Here is a 23,482-nt window from a genome sequence, read left to right as displayed (position 1 = left end):
GGACACTCCACATCTAGATCCCAATGAATATTCCCCATCAGCATCCTTGGGCACTGGTGCTGCCTTCGCCTTAAGCAGTGAACACAGCCTTGTTCTTGAAACTGATGCATGTCTGGTTGGATGAGCCTTACATTTCTTCCTGCAGCAACCTAGATTAGTATGTTAGGCCCTGGGAAGACAGGCTCCTACCCATAATCTTTTGGCTGACCTGGATGAGGACTTGCTCTGGGCATGTCACGTGCCTCTATTTGGGCCAAGGCTGGTAGACAGCCAAGAATTCCTAAACCCTTTGAGTGTGATAAACATTTTGAACCACAAGGATGAGAGCTCCAGGGTCAGATCAGAGATTCAGGATAGGATCAGGTTTGTAATACTCTTCATTCTTGCTTCTTATCTGTCCTTTTTTGCCTTCTTTCCCAAATTTCAGAGACTTATCTAGTGTCCTGGGAAAAGAGCAAATACCAGCAATCTTTTAAAAGATTTCAGCTTCTCTGTTCTCCACTTTAGTATAGCTTACCAAGAAAGTTCTCCCTTCCCAAACACTGACCTTTTTTAAAAGACATTTAGAACCTTTTTGTGGCCAAGAATTGTGGAAGACAGAGGAAGTACTCATATTTAAACCCTTTAATTTTTAAGGTTTTCTGATATTGTCTTAAACCCAAATTTGAGAAGAATTTTAACGAAGGGGTATTATCCTTAAAGCTGTATGTAATGGTAAAAAGAGGTGGAGAAAATGGGATTCAGATGTACTTATCCAACAAAAAAAATCTCATATGTCATCTTAGAAAGTCTTTCCCTGGCCAGGCTAAAATAGCTGCCAGGGCTCAACACTCTGTCTACTTTTTTTTTTTTTTTTTTTGTAAATATCACGTGTTACTAACTAAAATTCTTTGTTTGCCTTTCCAAATAGAATATAAGCTACATAAAGGTATGGGCTTTGTTTTGTTTGCCCCTACATCCCCAACTCCTGATACAGTATATGGCCTTCAGTGAATGGATGAGCAAGCGAAAGGAAATACCAAGATACATTCTGTGTATATGCTAATGACTTTAAAATTAGATAGCTAATAGAATTCTTCCTTGACCGTTGTTGCTCTGACCAGTGTATGTGATACGCTCGAATTTTCAGACCTAATCTCAGAAGAATCCTAGTGTTTACTTTTGATCAGTTGTTTAGATAAACTTTTACTTCTTTTAGGTAATGTGGGGCATGAGGAGAGGGAAAAGAAGTAGTTTGTAGTGGAGTTGAAAAGGGAGTTGGGAGGCACCTGGGTGGCTCAATTGGTTAAGCGTCTGCCTTCAGCTCAGGTCATGATCCCAGGGTCCTGAGACCAAGTCCTGCATCAGGCTCCTTGCTCAGCAGGAAGCCTGCTTCTCCCTCTCCTTCTGCTGCTCCTCCTGCTCATGCACACCCTCTCTATCAAATAAAAAAAAAAAAAAAAAAAAAAAAGAGTTGGGGTAGCTGATCCATAGTGGGTAAAAATTTCAGATTATACAGCGTAATAAAATAGAGGAGAGCGGTATTGGGATAGGGAATTAGATTTAAAAAATTTTATAGTTCAGGTGCTGTAAATATGTTTAAGGTTTTTGGCAAGACAGTTGACATAGTAGGTAATAAAAACGTAGGGAAAAGGTGAGAGAGATAGCCAGAAAGATTTGTACTACTAGAGGAAGCATAGGCTAGTAGCCAAAAATCCACAAATCATATTTCTATTGTCTTTGTTTAGAATCTTTATTTAAAATCTTACTTATCCCTGTCGGTTTCTTAGTTGTCCTACTTTTCCTCTCGTGCCTTTGTACCAAGTTGATGCCACTACCCATACTTCATGCTCCGTGGAATTACAGTGCTTGCGAGCACAGACTCAGAATGCTCTGCAAAGGCTAGAAGTTCCATTGTAACTCCCCACTTGTCCCGGGAGCACCCTGCCAAAAGAAAGTAATCCAAACAGGTTGAAAACTCTCAAATTTTATTAAGAACTGTTTATGTTGCATTCAAAAGAAGTCCTTGCAGACTTTCAGGTATACCTCTCTTTGTCCTTCTTTAAATGAGAACTGTTGTTTTATGTCAATATACCAGCTTTTCCATGATAATATGAATAAACTATTTGGTTTGTGAATATATTTAAGAAAGCAAGCAGCAGAGTAGTATATACTTTTTATATAGTTAACTGTAAGCTTTGTTTCAGTTGGCTTTGTTTGTTTTTTACAATGTTAGAATTTTAAGTCTTATAAAGTTTGGTTAAAGAATAGCATTCTGCCTGTAATAGGCAATTCTTACAGACTGTTTCTAATTACATTAAGTTCAAATGATGCGTTTTAATCTAACGTCGTCTTTCTTCTTAGTCTGCAAGACTTGTATTGTCCAACACTTTGAAGATAGCAATGACTGTCCGAGGTGTGGCAACCAAGTGCATGAGACAAATCCATTAGAAATGTTGAGGTAAGTGAATGTACTCTATAGTTCATCTAAGTTATATGAACTCTTACTATATTATATTATGCATCATAATATTTGTTAGCACCTTGACTCAGTTAATACAGGTTTTACAAATTTTTTAATTTTCATCTTAAAGCATTTTGTTTCATTTTAAACAATTTTATTAAGAGGAATTTAAAAATAAGTGTACATATTAGACATTAAATATTTAAGAAATATATTTCCAAATTTAAAATTATAACTTTATCTCAGAGCTACTTTAGTTGTAGTTATTTTCAGTATTTTAATATTCTGCACAAAACTCTGCTTTTATTGGGCAACACGGTAGTGCTGGCAGACATAACAGTGAGAGAGGCTGACCTTAGTACTATTAATTTTTTAGTTATATCAAAAAAGTATACAAACATTTATGTAAAACTTAAAGAATTTTTTTAAATGACTACCATTCACTTAAGAAGTATAATTATGTAGTTTTAAAGCTGAAAGTAGTCTATAAGATCCTAATCTAAACCCTTTTTTTCCAGATTAGGAAACTGAAACTTAGAGAAGTGACACAGCTTTTCCTAGGGCTTCAACAAGCACACATGTCATTTCACAGCTACATGCCAGATATTCTTACCACTAAACCCATTTACTTTCTTCCTACTTTTCCTACCATAGCTCCACCACAGATTAACTGTGTGATTTTAGGGAAGTACACATCTAAAAACAGCTAGACATTCTCTATTTAGCCCCTCTGCAACCCTCATAATTTGTGATGTTGCCTTCATTCTATAAACCTGGATTTGCAAGTCTTTTTTTTTTTTTTAAGATTTTATTTATTTGAGAGAGAGACAGTGAAAGAGGGAACACAGCAAGGGGAGTGGAGAGGGAGAAGTAGCCTCCCCGTTGAGCAGGGAGCCTCACCTGGGGCTCGATCTCAGGACCCTGAGATCATGACCTGAGCCAGGTGGTTAACCGACTGAGCCAACTAGGCACCCCTGGATTTGCAAGTCTTACATTTCAGACTTTTTTTTTTTTTTTTAATTTTAGTGCATGTCACTGGAGTAATTTTTCTATAGGTAAATGTCAAGCACAGTGGTTTTCAAAGTATGGTCCCCAAACCAGTAGTAGCTTGTTAGAAATGACAATTCTTGACCCTACCTGGGACCTGCTGATTCAGCAACTTGAGAGTGGAGCCCGTTTTAGTTAATAGCAATCCTCCCAGGTGTTTCTGATAAAAGCGAGTGCTGCAGAACCACTGTTCTACTGTAGTCTGTCGTCCTGATCTGTGCTTCTCCACCACTGGTGATTTTGCTCCTCCCTTTCACTCCCCCTACTTATAGCAACATGTACTTATAGCAACATCTGGAGACTTTTTTTTTTTTTCTTTTAAAGATTTTATTTATTTTCTGACAGAGAGAGAGAGATCACAAGTAGGCAGAGACGCAGGCAGAGAGAGATGAGGAAGCAGGCTCCCTGCTGAGCAGAGAGCCCGATGCGGGACTCGATCCCAGGACTCGGGGATCATGACCTGGGCTGAAGGCGGAGGCTTAACCCACTGAGCCACCCAGGCACCCCCTCTGGAGACGTTTTTGATTGTCAGGTCTGGGTGGCACTGCTGGCATCTAATAGGTAAAGGCTAGGGATGCTGGTCCCCACTGAGGATCCTATGATTCCCAGAACAGCTTCCTCCCACACCAGAGAGCCAGACAGTACAGAGGTCAATAAACCCTGATTTAAGTCACTCAGAGAAGAACAGGGCAAACTCTTCCTCTTAAATTTTTTTCTGATGCTTTATCAAAAACTATACCAAACAGTTAATAATAATTACCTACTCCATTTGAAAGTGCTATGTTGGAAGAAAAATTAACTTTTGGTTTTGAGTGTTAGATATCTGGAGGGATCCAATCACCATTTAATCAAATGTAATCCCTTGGCTAAAGTATATCACATTTTTTTAACTTTTTCTTTGGAAATAATTTAAAACCCACAAAAAGTTCCCAAAATATAAGAAATGCTTATATTCTCTTTACCCAGATTAGTTTACTGTTAACATTTTATCCCATTTGCTTTATCATGCACATGCCTGCCTGCTCTCTGTTTTTTCTGAACCATTTGAGAGTAAGTTACATGCCTCCTGGCTCCTTACCCCTGATGACTTTAGTGTGTATTTCCTACAACTAGAGATACTATCTTACATAACTACAGTGTGATTACATTGGTATAATATTTTAATCTATCCTCCATATTCCAGTTTCATCAGTTTAATGATATCCTTTATTGAGTTTTTTCCTCCTATCCCACTAAAATTGTTCTACAAAGGATGAACTTTTAAAGACAAACTCACAGAGATGATAAGAACAAGAACTCGGTAGTGGCATGGGGATAACTCCTGGAATACAGTGGGAACCAGTGAAGCCTTGGGGTAAAGCTGAGAAGTGATAGGAGCAAGAATGGGAAGTGGAAAGCAGACTGATGGTAGTGATGGTCGAGCAGACTCAGGAGAGCAAGTCTGCTGGGAGGTGGCAGGTGGAAGAGCTTCACCAACAGGTCCCCCAGCAGGCTTTCTCTCACATGCAAACTTAGGTAAAGGGTGCTGTGGGGGTCTAGAGGGGCCTTGGCAAATTCTGATTTATTCCTAGAGCTGAACATACTGCTGCCAGAACATAAACAGATTTTGTTAGCGAAACATAAGGGGGACCAAGGCTTCTTCAATAGGTAACATTGTGTCTGCTACACAGCTATCAACAGATTTTCCTCCTACATACTTTCTTAGGAGCTATTGGAGGGTGGGCTGGAACCTAAACTGAGAAGGAAGGGAGTCTAACATGGGAGCGAGATGCCAGAGGACGGCAGTTGTGCAGAAGGCCGGGAGAACAGTCTGTGTCAGTGCTCTTCAGTCTCCTAGCCATTAGCCACATGCGGCTCTTGAGCACTTACAATGTTGCTAGTACACCTGAGGAATGGAATCTTAAATTTTATTTAATTTAAATGAAACCCTGAAACAATAGGAAGACCTTTACATTAAATAGAACCTTACTGTTACATAAATTAAAATTACTAAACAAATGCATTGTTAAATATTTTAATGCATAAATAGAACATTAGAATTTTACACAAAACCTGTAAAATACTTTTGTTAATGCGCCCATTAGAAAATTTAAAATTACGTATTTGACTTATATTTCTACTGGACATCGCTGATACAGATGGTAGGAGGAGGATGGAAAATGCTCTGAGGAATCATTCATTCACGTATTTACTAAATGCCTGCTATGTTCAGGCGTCATACCAGGTGCTGTAATGGGCAAAATAGATAAAGATTTTTGCCCTTGTAGGATTAATATTTTTGTGGGGAGAGATAGACAACAAAGTGTATAATAACTTATATGGCACATTAGAAAGTACAAAAGGGGAAAAAAGGAGAAGGTGCTGGTGAAGGCGATCGGGAGTGTGAAGGGAGAGGCTGATTGCAATTTTAAATGAAATGGTGAGGATAGGCCTCATTGGGAAGTAAGCTTTGAGCAAAGAATTAATGGCCATGAAGGAGTTAGCCATATATAAATCTATAAAGCGTGCCTGTACCATATAAAGGGAGCAGCCAGTGCAAAGGAACTAAGTCGGGAGTGCACGTGAAACTTGTCTGAAGAACAGCATGGAGACCAGTGAGGGAGGGAGGAAATAGTGGGAGAGGAGGGCAGAGAGACAATGGGAGTCGTGTATGCCACTGTAAGAATGTCACCTTTTACTCTGAGTGAAATGGAGAACCACTGCCAGGTTTTGGTTAGAGGATGGACATGACTTGGCGTAAGAGGATCATCTTGATGACCCTGCTGAGAATACACTGTACCTCGCAAGGCAAAGGCAGAAGCAGGGAGAGCAGTTAGAAGCTAATGGCGGTGGGGCACCTGGGTGGCTCAGAGGGTTAAGCCTCTGCCTTCAGCTCAGGTCATGGTCCCAGGGTCCTGGGATCGAGCCCCGCATCGGGCTCTCTGTTCAGTAAGGAGCCTGCTTCTCCTTCTGTCTGCCTGCTACTCTGCCTACTTGTGATCTCTCTGTCAAATAAATATATAAAATCTTAAAAAAAAAAAAAAAAAAGAAGCTAATGGCGGTGATCCAGGTAAGAGATGGTAGCCGCAGAGGGCGCTAGAGATGGTTATATCCTAGATAGAGTTTGGAGGAGGATCCAGCAGGATTTGCTGGTGGGTTGGATATAGTAGAGTATGAGAGAAAGAGCAGACCCTGACCTGAGATGCCTGACTGGGCACCTGGAATAATGGAGTTGTCATTAACTGAAACAGGGAAGACTAAGGATCGAGCAGCTTTGGGGGAGGGGTAAATTGGGAGTTTGGCTCTGGACATAATGCGTCTGTTAAACCTTTCAGAGAAGAGAGCAAGGCGGCAGGTAGATATCCAAGTCTGTGGTTCAGGGAGAGGTCTGGCTGGAGAGAAATACTTGATGGTATTCAGCATGTAGAAGGTGTTCAGACTGTGAGACATGGGATGAGTTCACTTGAGGGAGTACAGAGAAAGAGGAGAGGACCAAGGGTCGAGCCTTGGAGCATTTCCGCATTTAGATACCAGAGTGAGGAGAAGGAACAAGCAAAGGAAGTTGAAAAGGCCCAGCCAGTGAAGTAGAAGGAAAATCAGGAGTGAGATTTAGAAGCCAAGTGAAGAATGTGTATCAAGAAAAGAGAGTGATCAGCTGTGTCAGATGTTCCTGGAGTCAGGTCAGGTGAAGACAGAATTGGTGGTTGGATTTAACAACAGGAAGTTCATCAGCCTCCACAAGAGCACTTCCAGTAGAGTTGTGAAGCAAAAACTTAATAGGTTTCAAGAAGAAAAAGGGACAAAGAATCATTAGAAACAGTGACTACAGGCAAATCTTACAAAGAAATGGGATAGTAGCTGTTAGGAGAATACAGTCAAGAAGGTTTCTGTTGAATTTAATACAGGCCAAAAACAAAAAAAACAGGAATGTTTGAAGGGAATAGTCCAGCGGAGAACAGAAAGTTAATGGTAGAGTGGAGTGGAGGGGTGTTTGGTGAAGCAGTGTTCTTGGGTAGATAAGAGGGAATGGACTCTCCCAGAATAAGAGAGAAGAGTGGCTTTCTATAGGAGCACTGACCCATCCTCTGTGTAGCAGCAGGCTGGAGGGCAGAGTACATGGGGTGCATGTGCTGTAGGCACGTACGGTGGTCAGAGTCTGTTGAAGTTTTTCAATGAGGAGAAAGTGTTTATCTACCAAGAGATAGGATTGAAAGATGGGATGTAGTGGTTTGAGAGAAAAAAATGTGTTATCCAGGAATGTGAGAGAATAAATTGACTGGGAAAGAATTCCTAGCGACTTAGAGGCACATATTGGAGTTGTAGTTAGGAATTTGTAGAGGTGTGGTGGTGTTTTTTCTAGCGATGTATAGAGGTTAATGGAGAACTAGATTTAGCCAGTGTTGTAGTTGTACCAAATAATTTCAAGCAAGTGTGAGAGGGACAAACAAGGGAATTGAAGGTACATGCAAGGGTGTGGTTTTAATGACTGACCTTGGAGTAAATCAGTCCTAAACTGTGATAGAGGGCGTCAATTTGGTGTGAGGGATGGCTCAGAGGAACAGAAATGAAACTCGTCAATTCCTGATCTGTTGGAGAACAGTGAGACCAAATTTTTTTAAAGAATTTGGAAATAGGTACATAGAAAATGAAAGCAATTACTAACACTAGAGAAAGAAAAAAGTTGAATGAGGGGATGTCTATAATCAGAGTACACTGTAAATATATAATTATAACCATGTAAACACTGGTTATTAAACCAAAAAATGGTAATAAAAGCATAGCAGGAAGATGAGAGTAGTATATATATGTTGGGAAGAAAGAGCTGGCAAGATGATATCCAAGAACCAAATCCTTACTTTCTATAAAAGGAAGTCAAAAGAATCTAGACAGCAGAAAAGGCATGGCTACCAGAAGAAACAAGTTGGATTTGAAAGTGGCTGCCTCTGGGGTTGTAAGGAATGGGGAGGGTGGATCATGAAAATGTTGTATTTTAATATAAGTTTTGTGGGGAAGTTTGATCTGTAAATTTTGTGTGTGTGTGTGTTACTCTGATAAAAAACAGTAAGAAAAATATTTCTCTTATGTTTACTACTACTAAATAGTCTGGGGGAAAACTTTGTGAACGAGTTAGTATTTGAATTAAGTCTTGAAGAGTAAGGTAACATTGGTTGTGTTGGAGAGCAAGAAAAGAGTGGAGAAGCCAGAATGAAGAGCATGAGAGAGAAAAACAGATTGGAAGTGACAGGCATTCTTAAGGATAATTGAGTAAAGCAGGTGGCTAGAGAAGAGAGACAATAGTACCAGTTAAGTTTTAGGTTGAACTCAAGTTCTATAAACACTCAAAGCCAGGTGGTGGGAAGAAATTAGTTCCTGAACAGGCAGATAATGATCAAATTAGTGCTTAAAGAAGAGTCACTATGAGCCTGTCAACTTAAAGGGAAGGAGCTCTGTGCTGTCCTATTAATATGGCAGCGGTTGGCAGAGTGGAAGCATGGAAGGTACGGGAAGACAACGTGGGAAAAACATGGAGAAAGCATGGTCATTGGGGCTGGGTGAGTAAATGTGGGAACTGAGAGGGGGTTGAGAGAAGGCTCAGATAATTCTTGCAATTTGAGTCTATTTGGGGGAGATATGTTATCATTTCTAAATTTAATTTTTAAAAAGTAAGACAGAGGTATTCAGTATTTTGTTGAAGGATAGATGAGACGGTCTTGAACAGTGATGGGCAAAAGAAGGTGCTTGAGATCTTCAGCATTGGTTAGAAACACGGAACTTGAGCTCAGCAGAGAGATGTAATGTATGTGTGTGTGTGTACACATGTAATCTGCCTGTATGCTAGTTTTCATGCCATGAATTTGGATGCAGTTATCAAGGCAGGCAGTCTGTAGAAGAGGTCGAAGAGTACAGAGTGCACAGCAATGGGGAACACTCAAATTTTGAGGTAGCTGGAGGAAGAAAAATACTTAGGGACAAAGAAAAGTAGACAGAAAAAAGAACCAGGAAGGGGAATTTTCAAGGGGCAGTGTTAGGCAACACTATCAGACTGCTATAGAGGAGCGCCTGGGTGGCTCAGTGGGTTAAAACCTCTGCCTTCAGCTCAGGTCATGATCCCAGAGTCCTGGGATCGAGCCCCACATCGAGCCCCACATTGGGCTCTCTGCTCAGCGGGGAGCCTGCTTCCTCCTCTCTCTGCCTGCCTCTCTGCCTACTTGTGACCTCTGTCTGTCAAATAAATAAATAAAATCTTTTTTAAAAAAAACTGCTATAGAGAAAAATGACTTTTAAAAATCATCTACAATTTTTAAACTGTAATTCTAAAACAAGAATTTAAAACTATTTAGTGTGGAAGTTATGATTTCCCTAGGTAAAAGAAGCAAAGCCCAGGTTGTGTGGCAGAAATAATGTCGATCATGCTTTCAGACTCTTCTAGTTAAAAGAAAAAATTGAGAAACTGCTAACAGCTCGAAAAGACAATAGGTTCAGCAAAGGTTTTAGGGTTTTTTTTTTTTTCAGATATGAGAAAGTTGTCCGTATTTGTATTCTAGAAGAGTAATGCTGCTGAGCCCCGTGTCAGGGATGGGGGAGAGAAGAGGGCTATGGGAGCACAAGAGACTGAAGGACCAGCCATGGAAAGGAGGCATTTTACTCCTCCATGGCAGGAAAAGGAAATGGGGAAAAGGCCAAGATAAATATCTACATTTCTTATCTAGAAGATAGAATGACTAAAAGGTCTAGATTGTTTCAAAGAAAGGAATGGACATTATTCCTTTCCAGGAACTAGCCAGAGTTGTGGGAGAGAGTTTGAGAGCAGGTGTACCAGCTGTATCAGCTGTTGTTGCATAACAGACCAGCCCAAATTTCATGTTTAAGACAGTAACAAAAGCTTTTATTATTCCTCACAGTTCTGTGTGGTTCACAGATCTAGGTGATTCTTCTCGTGTTGGCTGGCCTCACTCAGGAGACCGCAGTGAATGAATGAGTCTAAGATGGCCTCAGCAGGGCAGCCTGGTGCATGCATGGTGTCCCAACCTCCAGACTCATTCTCGCAGTGGCGGGATTCCTAGAGCGAATGCACAGAATTATGGGAGGCCTCGTAAAGCTTTGGCTCAGACTAAGCACGGTGTCACCTGTGCCACATTCTGTTGGCCTAACAACCACATTTCAAAACTAGCCCATGTATATCCTCAAGGTGAGGAAGTAGATGCCATCCTTTAATAGAGGGAGGAATTTCCAAGCCCTGTTCAGAGAATAGAGCCATAGAGAGAGCTGGGGACTGGGACCATTTTTGTAATCGACCTGCCCCTGCAGGAAAGGCTAGAAATGGGTGAGCTCTGCACGCAGAAGAGTTTGGGATAGTGGATGTGCTAAAATTGTCTACGTCTTGTATTTTGTAATACCTGTAAGATACAGTCTCTAACTGTTTAAATAGTGGATTGCGGTATCTTCATTGTTAGTATATTCTCTTTTTCTCCCCTTTGGAAGGTTGGATAATACATTAGAGGAAATTATATTTAAGCTGGTCCCTGGACTACGAGAACGTAAGTTGCTTTTTGGCTTCTTGCAGATTTTTATGTTCTGTGAAGTCACCGTTTCTATTAAAGATTTCATGATTGTTTCCATTATTTTTACACTTCTTTTTTCTTTTAAATTAGAGGAACTTGAGCGTGAATCTGAATTCTGGAAGAAAAATAAGCCTCAAGAAAATGGACAAGGTGACTTTTTCTTTTGTCTGTATCTGATACACTCCCTCAAAGTGGCTAGGTTTTTGTAGCCTTGGTGAACTAGTATCTCTTCAAGCTCACATTTCTCCTGTACAAAATTTATGTAGCCCTTCATTTATATTATGATCCTTTTGTATAAAACCATGAGATTTTATATACATGCGTGTAAATCTGGAGTCACACCAATGAAGGCAATTGGAAGTAGAGAAAATTGGGCTTTGGGAAGAGAAAAGGAAGATAAAACTGAAACTCCCTACTGATTATAGTAGTATTTTCTGGGGAACTAAAGGAAACTGAAGAAATAGCCATAGTCTACAACTAAACCCTGAGGAGATTTCTGTTTTATTTATTTTATTCTGTATGTTTGTTTTATTGGAGAAAGAACCAAGATGTGGCTGAGTGCCAAATCAGGGGATCTGTCTATGCTCTGATAATCTGGAATTATGTGTTAGTAGGTGGAACTCAGATGATACAAATTTATATATCCTGAGATATGAAAAATACTTCTCCGTGCTTATGGGAATTTTCTCCACCACTTATACTAAGTGTCCACATGTCTCTTCTGGGTCCCAGGAGACTCTGCCTTCAGTAGTTTTTAATAATAATCTCGGCAAAGTGGCAAACCTTCCTGGGCAGAGAAAAGGCTTTTAGTATGTATAATTCACACAAGGGGGATAAAAGCTATATTTTTACCTGAAATGAAAAGAAATAGTATGCTTTCCCATTGTTATTTAATACGAGATTTATTTCAGGATAGTCTAAATACCATTGAAATCTTTTAAGGATGTATTCGAGTTTTTATAGGCTCATTGTGAGCTCAGTCTTCCACCTCTCTTTTTCCCTTAAGATCATAAGATTATCAGTTAGATATCATTAAGATAGGTTGAGGAAATCCTGTCTTTCTCTTTTTATCTGTAAACTGAGGATCATAGTTTTATTAGTTCAACTTAACTGTTCAAGGCTGGCTTCCAGTAAGGGGAGGGGTGGGGCTTAAGAATAGTTTTCAATTACTGGAATAAGGTAGTTAGGGATTATTTTTTATCTGTAACAACAAAATGGGCAAAGAAGCCCATGAAAAAACATGACTTCACTAAAGACTTGTTTTACCCAAGTGTAAATTGCAGTTTAGATAGTAGTGCTATAATGAAAGTATAATATAAAGTTGACTAAATGTTCCAATTTTTGACTGTCTTTTCAAGAGAACAGGAAACCAAGGGATTGTCATAAGGTATATAGCAGGTTTAGTCCACTCAGCATATCATATGGATAGACTCATGAAGGACTACAGCCTACTTTGTGTGTATCTCCCTTTACCCACATTTCTCCCTTTTTAAAATATTTTCTAATGTTTTGTCTTGAGTTTGGGTAGAGAATGTCAGTCTTTTCTTGGTGCTGGGAGTTTGGTTCATAAAAGGTAGCTCCTGCCTGTGTGAGTTCAACATAACTATATAGAAGAAGGAATGCAGAAAAGAACCCATCGGCCATTTATGATACAACTGTAAATGCTTTTATTAGACATTGAAGAGGAGCTAACCTTTTTTTTTTTTTTTCCCCTGGGATTTTCTGTACCATAATGCTTGGCTGGTTAGTTCTTTTAAGTTTCAGCTTGGATATATTTTATCTGGAAATCTTCCCTGAATTTCTGCTTCACCCCAAGTTTGGATACCTCTCTTATAGGTGCCCACATAGTCTATTTTTACCTCTTCCATCAGAGTCCTTATCATACTTCTCCATCTGTCTGTTTTCTTTACTTGCCTCTATCCTGACCACTATGACAGTGAGGATGAGAACACTCTAGTTTCAGTAGTCCCCCAAGCCTAGCACAATGCATATCAAATACAGAGTGAAAGGGACTCTCTTAATAAATGAATTGGCACATGAGTTGTATTATATGTAGGGTGCAGGTATTTCATAGGTTCAATACATTTGTATATAGCAGAGTATGTGATTCAGATTTCTTTCATGGATTTTTTTAAATGTTACATAGCTACATACATGTTTTAAAAAGCTAATTCATTCTAATATCTCACTAGCTGATTTTGTGTCTAATAATTTGAAATTTTGAGAACTCAGTATTTTATACTTTGAAAAGAATACTTGTTTCAAATTTGAATATATGTGTATAAAATTTGGAATATTTTTATATCCTGTCTACTTTCTAAGTGGTCTAATCATTAATTGCAGTCATTTTTGTGGCCAGATATAGCTAGCTCTGAATCTTTCATTTGGATTTCCCAGTGAGCCTAGAAATGTTAGGTTATATTAATAAGTCAGTGATGGATTTTTAAAAATGTTTCCATTGTTGAGTCGGTCAGAACATTTTAGAGATATTAAAATTTTCAAGTATTCTTCATCAAAACAAAAATGGTTAAAAAGCATTTCTTAGTTTTTTAAAACTTTTTTCTTTAATGATTTTTTGTCTTAATATACTGTTTAACTTTAAAATCAACTTTGAGTTATATCTAACTTAGTTTTGTTTAAAATATGCAGATGATACTTCAAAAGTTGACAAACCTAAAGTAGATGAAGAAGGTGATGAAAATCAAGATGATAAAGACTATCACAGAAGTGACCCACAAATTGCTATATGTCTAGATTGTTTACGAAATAATGGACAGTCAGGGGACAATGTAGTAAAGGTGAGTGGACAAGCAGTTATATTTTTATAATCATTTTATAGTAAATCTTTGATAATTTGTTGAAGAATTTGACTAGTGTTTGCTTTCAAAATTTTTATTAACAAAATAGAATGCCATTCCCTAACAGCCCCATAGCTGCAAATGACCAAACAAGTGCTTACTATTCCCAGCTGCCACAACTGAACAGTCCTGGGCCAATGCCACCACCTAGTGGCTAAGTCCAAGAATCACGCCTCCAGTTTTCTGTCACCTCCTTTTATACCTTTGTTGGGAGTTCATATACATTGTTTCTCCCTGTTGGGAGTTCATATACATTGTTTCTCCCTTTTTATGTGTGGTAAGCAGTTCAGACTCACATCATTACATCACATGATGGGCAGGGTCTCCAACTCTTTCATTCATCCTCTCCTCATTTTCTCCTTTATTTTTATGTTTTTATTTATAACTCAAAAGCCATCCATGTCATGGCTAATACATTTTATAAGTAATATAACTGGTTTTGAAGTAAAATTGGGTGTCCTAAAGTGCCTGTGAGCTTTGAAAGTCCTTAAAGGCCCCCAAATAGTCCCTGTAGGATCTCCATTTTTAATCCAGTTTCCCCCTGCATCTACCTGCTAATTCGACCTTTTTGTGAAGGATCTATATACGAGAGAGTTTAACACACCCTATTCACTTTTATTTTCTTTGGTCTGTAAATGCTGTTATTTAAGTAATGTTTTCTGCTTTTTTATTGAAAGCAACTTCCCTTTACATTATAAATGTTCACTACTTTAGCTCTTAAATAGTTTTTTGTCAATGATTGAGAGTATTGTTTTTCTCTTTATACTCCATGTTTTATGCAAATACCTATATTCAGTGTCCCTTATTTTCTTCCTCTATAAATCTGTGAATGGGTTTTTCACTAATACATTAAATGATATTTTCCTATTAGGAAATTAAAAGTAAATAATTTTCAACTCAGATTAAGTTTCCCAGCATCTTACAACAAAGAATATATAGGAGCATAGTGATTCAGTGAAGGAACAAGTAATAAAAAAAATTCTTCACTCAAGGAACTTAACTTAGGACTTTCACGTACAAACCAACAGTTATAATAAAATAATCGATTTAGTTAAGAGGGGTTGGTTGGACCAGGCATGGAATGAGCTGCAGCAATCTTTAGAGAAGTAGCCATGGGACTTATTTATCCTTCCGGGCTTCTCTTGGATTTTATGCTGTGGTGCAGCTCCCCTTCCTTTTTGTAAGTCTTTTTTCAGGGTTTTTAAAAACCTTACATTTATCTCATTGCCAATCATTTCTATAATCCTCTTTTTAAGAAATTCTTCTTGGGGCGCCTGGGTGGCTCAGTGGGTTAAAGCGTCTACCTTCAGCTCAGGTCATGATCCCAGGGTCCTGGGATTGAGTCCCACATCGGGCTCTCTGCTCAGCAGGGAACCTGCTTCCCTTCCTCTCTCTCTGCCTGCCTCTCTGCCTACTTGTGATCTCTGTCTGTTAAATAAATAAATTTTTAAAAAGTCTTAAAAAAAAAAAAGGAATTCTTAATGGAGATTTTGATCATCTTTACCTCTCTGATACATGAGTTACCAGCTTGTAAATTGTGTCATGTATTTTGAAAAGTCAGTAGAAAAGCTGAATATCTTTTCATAAATAAATGTGAAGTCTACTTCTTGTAAGATTTCTAGTATGAAACTTATAAAGCATTGATTGAATTTTAGAGATTCATCTGAAAAGTTACCCCTTGCCTTGATATTCTCTTGACGTCTTTGACACTTCACCATCCCAACTGACCTTTTATTCATTCACTCTTTCTTTTGTAGACTTTTCTTTATCCTTGTGCCTTCTATTCATAAAACAACTTTCATAGCTTATGTGACTTCTGCTTTGCTACCCTGATTCCCACCTTTTTTCTCTGGCCTTTCCTACACTGTCTCTACTTCTTCCTGGATTCCACTTGATACATGTATCTCCTAATACCTTGTCTTCCACTCAATTACTCTTTCTCTGGATTTATCCTAGGAGGTCAGTTCTACTTTGACTTCAACTCTGCAAAGAACTTTTAAATCTCTATTTCCAACTCTGCCACCTCTCCCAAGTTGAAGAATGAAGTCTTTAACTACTGTCAAATATTTCAGTTGGAAGTTTTACTAACATCTGAAACTTAACACGTTTAAAGACAAATTCATTATGCTTTCACCTAACTTTATTCCAAACTTGCTATTTCGGTTATCACTGCCGTCTTTCTACCAATCATACACGTTCAGAACTTTGGAGTCATCTTTGACCTTGCACTGTTTTCCTTCAACCAGCCATAGGTGCTGAAAACTTTCCCTCAGTCTAGTGCTGCTCACCTTGGATAGATTTTTTAAAGCAGTCTCTTAAGTGTTCTCTGTACCCTTAATTTCTCTTTCATTATCCAGGATTGAGGCTACAGCCTAAAGGTGTGGGCCAGAGCCATAGCCAATATCGGGGGTAGATAGTAAATATTTTGGGCCCTATGGAACGCCCAACAAAGATATAAAAGGAGAGATGAAATACGCTTTCTGTAGCAACTACTCAGCTTACTCATAGTGCTAAAGTGACCTTAGATGATAGTGAATGAACTGGCTTGTGTTCCCATAAAATTTTACTTACCAAAATAGGGTAATTTTGTCTTGAGGGCTGTGGCCATATTTTGCCACTTTCCGGCCTACAGAGTCAAGTCTTACCTCCTTAAGTTAGCATTCATGGCCTTTCACTAGCCCCTATCTTGACAAGTTTTTCTTCCCTTATACCTATCAGTGAATCCTCCTCTCAAGACCAATGATTTTTGCCTTATATCTGACAAAGGATTATATTAAGAATGTTTAAAACGTCTAAAACAGTAATGCTTCTTTTGGCAGGTTCTTGCCTTTTCTCACCACTTCACTATGCTTCTGTCGAGACCCAAGCAGAGACCTCTAGTCTTTGTGATGCTTTTTCAACCCTAGTGAATCCCTTCTCTGAAATTCTGTAGAATTTGCATTTATAACTCAGGCGATTATTTATTAAGTCGGCATTCATTGTGTTCCTGAAGGTGGCAGGTTGCTTTTACTGTCTTTTGTCTTTTGGAGATACGTCTTATCCTTGAAACTAGATTGTAAAGCCGTTCAAGGCAAAGAAACCGTGTCTGTGTTTCTTTATAGTCTTCTCAGGTATCTCACTTCTTTGCAGTAAGGTGTGATTCTCAAACGTGGTATAGCTGCATGTACAGTTTATACAGCATACTTGCTACTTTTGTAATTCCAAAAGTCAAAGTCAGGAGCAGGAAGGCAGTGAAAATAGTAGCATAAGGACCTTCAAAAATTCATTCTTCCATAACAGAAGTGAAAAAACTGCCACACACACACACACACACAACCCCTCAGAATCAACTTTCTTAGGAATTTGATAATTAATCAAAGGCTTGGAGAACCTGGGTGGCTCAGTCATTAGGTGTCTGCCTTCAGCTCAGGTCATGATCCCAGGGTCCTGGGATGGAGCACCACGTTGGGCTCCCTGTTCAGTGGGGAGCCTGCCTCTCCCTCACCCACTCCCCCTGCTTGTGCTCACTATCAAATAGATAAAATCTTAAAAAAAAAAAAAAAAGGCTTGCAGAAACTCATAGAGCATTTGGTCAAAGAAAATGGTGTGATCAGTGAGGTTTGTGGCATTTTAATTTGCCTTAGTTCAATCCCCCAACTCCAGCTTTGGAGTAGAGTAATAGCCCACTAACTTTCCCGCTGTAGCATTTCAGGCACCAAAGGGCAGAACAGGTGGAACTCTTTCAAAGCCTAATTGCCAAATAATTGTCATTATTTGACCTGTCCAGTGGTTCCTGGAACACCCCACTTATAGGCCTTTCTGTATTAGGCCTGACATGGAGCTTGTCCAGTAGAAAAAACATCTGTGAGCTGGGAAGGGTAGAGCATTTTTCAGAACCAATTACAGACAAATATTTGAACTTCATGGCTGTCTTAGGTATAGATGACATTTGGAGAAAACGATAGACAACCACAAATCTTAAAAAGAAAACCTGGTGAATAAGATGTCTATAGATACAGGCTTTGAGCCTATAGGAGCTTTGAAAAGCTCTAACATACTCCTGGGAATCTCCAAGTCCAAGCATATACTTAGGACTGTGTACATGCTCAGGAAAGATCTAAGTAGCCTTAAACTCTCACCTCTGGCTGACCTTGAGGCTCTGCACAAGCAGGATGTGGGGATTAAGGCAGAGTTGTCAACAACCTGGTTGAGTATTGGAGGTGTGCCCCAAAACACATGGTCTCCTAGCAAAGACTGGGAGATTTATTAGTTCCAAGTGTATAAGGAAATCTCTGTTCAGTCACTAGCCAACAGGTAGGTGGAAACTTCAGTGGCCACATATTATAAAGAATACAGGCTTCACAGAATTCGTGTAGGAAAGTCACTAAACAAAGAGAAACAGCAAGACATAGCCACAATAACAAAGCCTCTGAAGCAGGTGGGAACCTGATTTCCACTGTTGCCACATTATATTATTTTAAACGTCAGGTTTTCAACAACAACAAAAAAATACGACACAAATAGATTAAGGTGTAGCTCATATACAGGAAAAAAGTAGTCAATTAAAACTTCCCCTGAAGAAGTCCAGACATTGGACTTATGAGGTACAGCGTTTAAGTCATCCATTTTAAGTGTGTGAAGAGAACTTAAAGAAACCATATGTCAACATTTAAATGAAAGTGTAAGAACAGCAGAACTGAGGGCCAGATAGGATCCTGAGCTCACCATGTCCCACAGACACACCAAAGCAGCAGCTGCATCTATTGCAAGTAATTTTAAAAATGACCTCAAGACTGGCAGAACAGATCTTCCACAGCTAATCCTCGAAAGGCAGCTACATCAAAAAGGGTAAAAGGAGTGAAGATATGATTGGGAACCATACTAACCACAAACAGGAGGGACATCACAAGCACAGAGGAGAAAGGAGATCAGACCCCATCCCAGTCACCCTCAGCCCTGGGGACCCACTCTGGGAACATGAGTCCCTATAATGTCTGGCTTTGAAAATCAGTGGGGCTTAACCCCAGGAGAGCTAGTGGGTGATAGGAAACCAAGTCCCCACCCTCAGAGAACCAACACAATAACTTGGCCTAAAACACAACATAGCGGCCACAGTTTGAAAAGAATTTGCGATATACATGAAGGGTATTTATCAACTAATCTCAGGACGTATACCAATGGGACAGGGATCTGCAGATTTCTCCAGGAACAAAACTGTTTGCAGGTGCCATTTTTCTCGCCCTCCCCAGGCTAGATAGCTGGATGCTTACAGAAGCCAGTTCTGACACTCTCCATCTACCTTGCTAGCACCACATACCCAGCGTCAGGGTTCCCCTGCAGATTTGCCCCACTGAACACATTTAGTTCTGCAAACATCCCTCCAAAGTGGCTTCTGCCCTGCCTTACCCAATAGGCAGTCCCAGCCAGGACTGGCACCACTCCAAAGTGACTCATGCCCTGGAGAGGGGAACATTTAGCCCCCACACACCCTTAGTTCCTGTAGCCAGGCCTTGTAGCTGGCTACACGGGGAGTGAGCCCTGTCCTTCAGTGTGCCTGCAGCTGTTGCAGAGGCTAATTGCAGACGGCTAAGCTGAGTATCAGCCCCACTCACCAGTGAGCCCATGGCAGCTGCAGCCAAGCCTCTCAGTTGGCCATGCAGGAAGCAAGCCCTACCCATCACCGTACCCACACCTTTCCCAACAGCTAAGTGAAGACAGGTGAGCTGTGTGCTGGCCACCACCCACAAGCAAGCCATGGAAGCTTCAGCCAGACCTCTTAACAGCATGGGGAACAAACCCTGCCCAGTCTGCCCACAGCAGATGCAGCAGGTCATTGCAGCCACCTGGGCTAAAGGCCAGCTTCACTCACCAGCATGTCCACAGCCATCACAGTTCAGCCACACCAGGAAGGTGTATGCAGCCCACATGGGGAGCACACCTGGAGCATCTTGTTCTGGTGACCAAGAGGTATTGTGCTACAGGGACCTCTTCTACACAAGGCCACTTATTTCAAAACCAGGAGATGTAGCTGACTTACCTATGACATAGAAATGGAGACAAAATGAGCAGACAAAGATGTCCCAGATGAAAGAACAAGATATAAAATTATAGAAGAGGAAAACGAAATGGTCATAAAGATACTTACCAGACTTGGGCTGCCTGGATAGCTCAGTCAGTTAAACATCTCCTAGGATCGAGCCCTACGTCGGGCTCCCCACTCAGTGGGGAGTCTCCCTCTGCCCCTCTCCCTGCTTGTGCATGCAGGCATGCTCTCAGATAAATAAAAATCTTAAAAAAAAAAAAAAAAGTTACTCATCAGACTTGAGAAAAGAGTGGATGAACTCACTGAGAACTTTTCAACAAAGAGATAAAAAAGAACTAGTCAAAACTGAAGTGTAGAATAACTGAAATGAAGAATACACTAGAGGGAATCAACAGGAGATTAGAGGATGAAGAAAAATGGATTAACAATCTGGAAGGCAGGGTAATGGAAAGCAGTGAAGCTGAATCACAAAAAGAAAAAATAATAAAAATGAAAATAAAGGTTAAGAGAATTTTAAAAAATCATCAAGCATAAAAACATCCTCATATAGAGATTCCCGAATCAGGAGAGAGGAGGAGGCAGAAAACTTATTTGAAGACATAACAGCTGGAAACTGTCCTAATCTGGAAAAATAGTCCAGGAATCACAGAGAGCCCCTCATAAGGTGAACCCAAGGAAGTCCATACCAGACACACAATAATTAAAATGGCAAAAAGTGATGACAAAGAGAGAATCTTAAAAGCAGCAAAAAACCTTAGTTACATATAGGGGAAACCCTTAAGAATATCAGCTGATTTCTCAGCAGAAATTTTGCAGGCCAGAAGTGCTGAAAGGAAAACATGTAAGATCTACAACCAAGAATAAGTCAAGTTATCATTCAGAAATGAGTGAGAAGAGATTCCCAAAGAAGTTAAAAGAGTTCATCACCACTAAACTGGCCTTATAAGAAATATGAATGGAAACTCTTTAAGTGGAAAGAAAAGACTGTAACTAGTAATAAGAAAATTATGAAAAGAAAAAAAATTCACAGGTAAAAGTAAACACAGTAAAGATAGATCACTTATAAAGCCAGTATGGAGGTTAAAACACGAATTAGTAAAATCAGTTATATCTACAAAAGTTAGGGGGATACACAGAAAGATATAAAATACATCAAATGTGGAGGACGGAGTAAAAAGTTAATGCTTTTAGAAATGTGTTTAAACTTAAGAGATCATCAAGTTAATATAGACTGCTGCTATAGACGTAGCATGTTATATATGAGCCCAATGGTTACCACAAATTGAAAACCTACAAAAGATATACAAAAAATAGAGAGAGAAGAATCCAAGCATAGCACTAAAGAAAGCCATCAAACCACAAGGGAAGAGCAGAAGAAGAACAGAGAAGAAATATAAAACAACCAGAAAACAGTTAACAAAATGGCAATAAGTACATACCTATCAAAGATTGCTGTACATGTAGATGAGCTGAATCATTCCATCAAAAGACTTAGGGTAACTGATGGATTAAAAAAAAAAAAAGACCTATGTATATGATACCTCTAAGAGAGTCACTTCAGACCTAAAGACACACATAGACTGAACGTGAAGGGGTAGAAAGAAATTTTCCATGCAGATGGAAGCAAGGAAAAGAAAAGGGCAGGGTAGTATTACTTATATCAGACAAAACACTTTATAAAACAAAGACTGTAACAAGAGACAAAGAAGGGCACTACATAATAATAAAGGGATCTAGCCAACAAAAGTATTTAACAATTGTAAATATCTGTGCATCCAACATAGGAGAACCTAAATACATAAAGCAATTTTTAACAGACAAAGAGAGAAATTTACAGTAATAGTTGGCCACTTTAACACCACACTTAACATTGACAGATCATCCAGACAGAAAATCAGCAAGGAAATGGTGGCTTGAACAACACATTAGACCAGATATATACAGAACGTAACAGATTTAAGTCTGGACTTAACAAATACGTACAGAGTATTCCATCCCCAAACAGAATACACATTCTGTTCAAGTGCACATGGAACATTCTTTAGGATAGACTACATACTAGGTCACAAAACAAGTCTCAGCAAATTCAAGAAGACTGAAATCCTATCAGGCATCTTTCCCAATCATAATGGTATGAAACTAGAAATGAGTTACAAGAAAAATACTGGGGAAAAAAAAAAACAACACACAAACACCTGGAGGCTAAACAACTTGCTACTAAACAACCAATAGGTCAATGAAGAAATCAAAGAGGAAATTTAAAAGTACATGAAGACAAACGAAAAGGGAAATACAGCCATCCAAAATCTTTGGGATGCAGAAAAAGCTGTTCTAAGAGGGAAGTTTACGGGCACCTAAACTTGGTTAAGCTTCTAACTCTTGATTTCAGCTCAGGTTATGATCTCAGGGTTGTGAGATTGAGCTCTCTGCCTGTCTCAGCACTAGGCATGGAACCTGCTTGAGATTCTTTCTTTCTTCTTCTGGCCCTTACCCTCCCACTTGCACACAGTCTCTCAAAATTAAAAAATAAATAAGAGGGAAGTTTAGAGCAATCCAGGACACCTCAAGAAACAAAAATCTCAAACAATCTAACCTTATACTTAAAGGAACTAGAAAAAGAACAAAGCCTGAAGTTAGCAAAAGGAAGGAAGTAATAAAGATTAGAGGGAAATAAATGAAATGGAGACTAAGAAGATAAATAGAAAACATCAGTGAAACCAAGAGCTGGGGGGTACCCCGGTGGCGCATTTGTTTAAGCAACCAACTCTTGTTTTCAGCTCAAGTCATGATCTCAGGATTGAGACTGAACCCTACATTGGGGCTCTGCACTCAGTACAGAGTTTGCTTCAGATTCTCTCTCCCTCTCCTTCTGCCATTCCCCCTTAGTCCTTCTCCCCACTCACACACATGCTGTTTCTCAAATAAATAAAATCTTAAGAAAAAGAAGAAACCAAGAGCTGGTTCTTTGAAAAGACAAGGAAAATTGATAAACCTTTAGCTTGACTCATCAAGAAAAAAAAGAAGCCTCAAATAATATCAGAAATGAAAGAAGAGAAATAACAATTACACCAAAGACATACAAAGAATTGTAAGAGAATAGTATGAAAAATCCTATACAAACAAATTGGGACAACCTGGAAGAAATGGATAAATTTCTAGAAACATATACTCTTCCAAAACTGAATCAGGAAAAAATAGAAAATTGGAATAGACTGGTTACTAGTGACAAAATTGAATCAATAATCAAAAACTCCCAACAAGTGAAAGTCTAGGGTCACACGGCTTCAGAGGTGATTTCTACCAAGTATTTAAAGAAGTTAATACTTATTCTTCTCAAAGTATTAAAAAAAATAGAAGTGGAAGGAAATTCGTTCTACAAGGCCAGCATTACCCTGATACCAAGCCAGAAGAAAGACATGACAAAAAAAGAAAACTACAAGCAAATATCCCTGATGAACACAGAGGCAGAATTCCTCAATAAAATATTAGCTAGTTGAATTCAAAGATACATTAAAAGGATCATTTACCATGATCAAGTGGTATTTATTTCAGGGATGAGAGGCTGGGTCAG

The 23,482-nt window shown here is 39.3% G+C and overlaps 1 protein-coding gene across 2 annotated transcripts in view; it reads left to right on the top strand.

The window, feature by feature from the left end:
* PCGF5 (polycomb group ring finger 5) overlaps positions 1-23,482 on the top strand; it is a 67,688-nt gene that overhangs the window by 17,168 nt on the left and 27,038 nt on the right. For both annotated transcript variants that reach the window (XM_080822583.1, XM_080822582.1), the window contains exons 3-6: positions 2,344-2,440; positions 10,952-11,007; positions 11,122-11,181; positions 13,681-13,829. In XM_080822583.1, coding sequence (XP_080678709.1) covers positions 2,344-2,440; positions 10,952-11,007; positions 11,122-11,181; positions 13,681-13,829 — 362 coding nt within the window. The remainder of the gene's footprint in view (positions 1-2,343; positions 2,441-10,951; positions 11,008-11,121; positions 11,182-13,680; positions 13,830-23,482) is intronic.

This window comes from Martes martes (genome assembly GCF_963455335.1).
Source record: "Martes martes genome assembly, chromosome: 14".
NCBI lineage: Eukaryota > Metazoa > Chordata > Mammalia > Carnivora > Mustelidae > Martes > Martes martes.
Note: the sequence above shows the minus strand (reverse complement) of the source record. Positions and strands in the feature narration are given on the sequence as shown.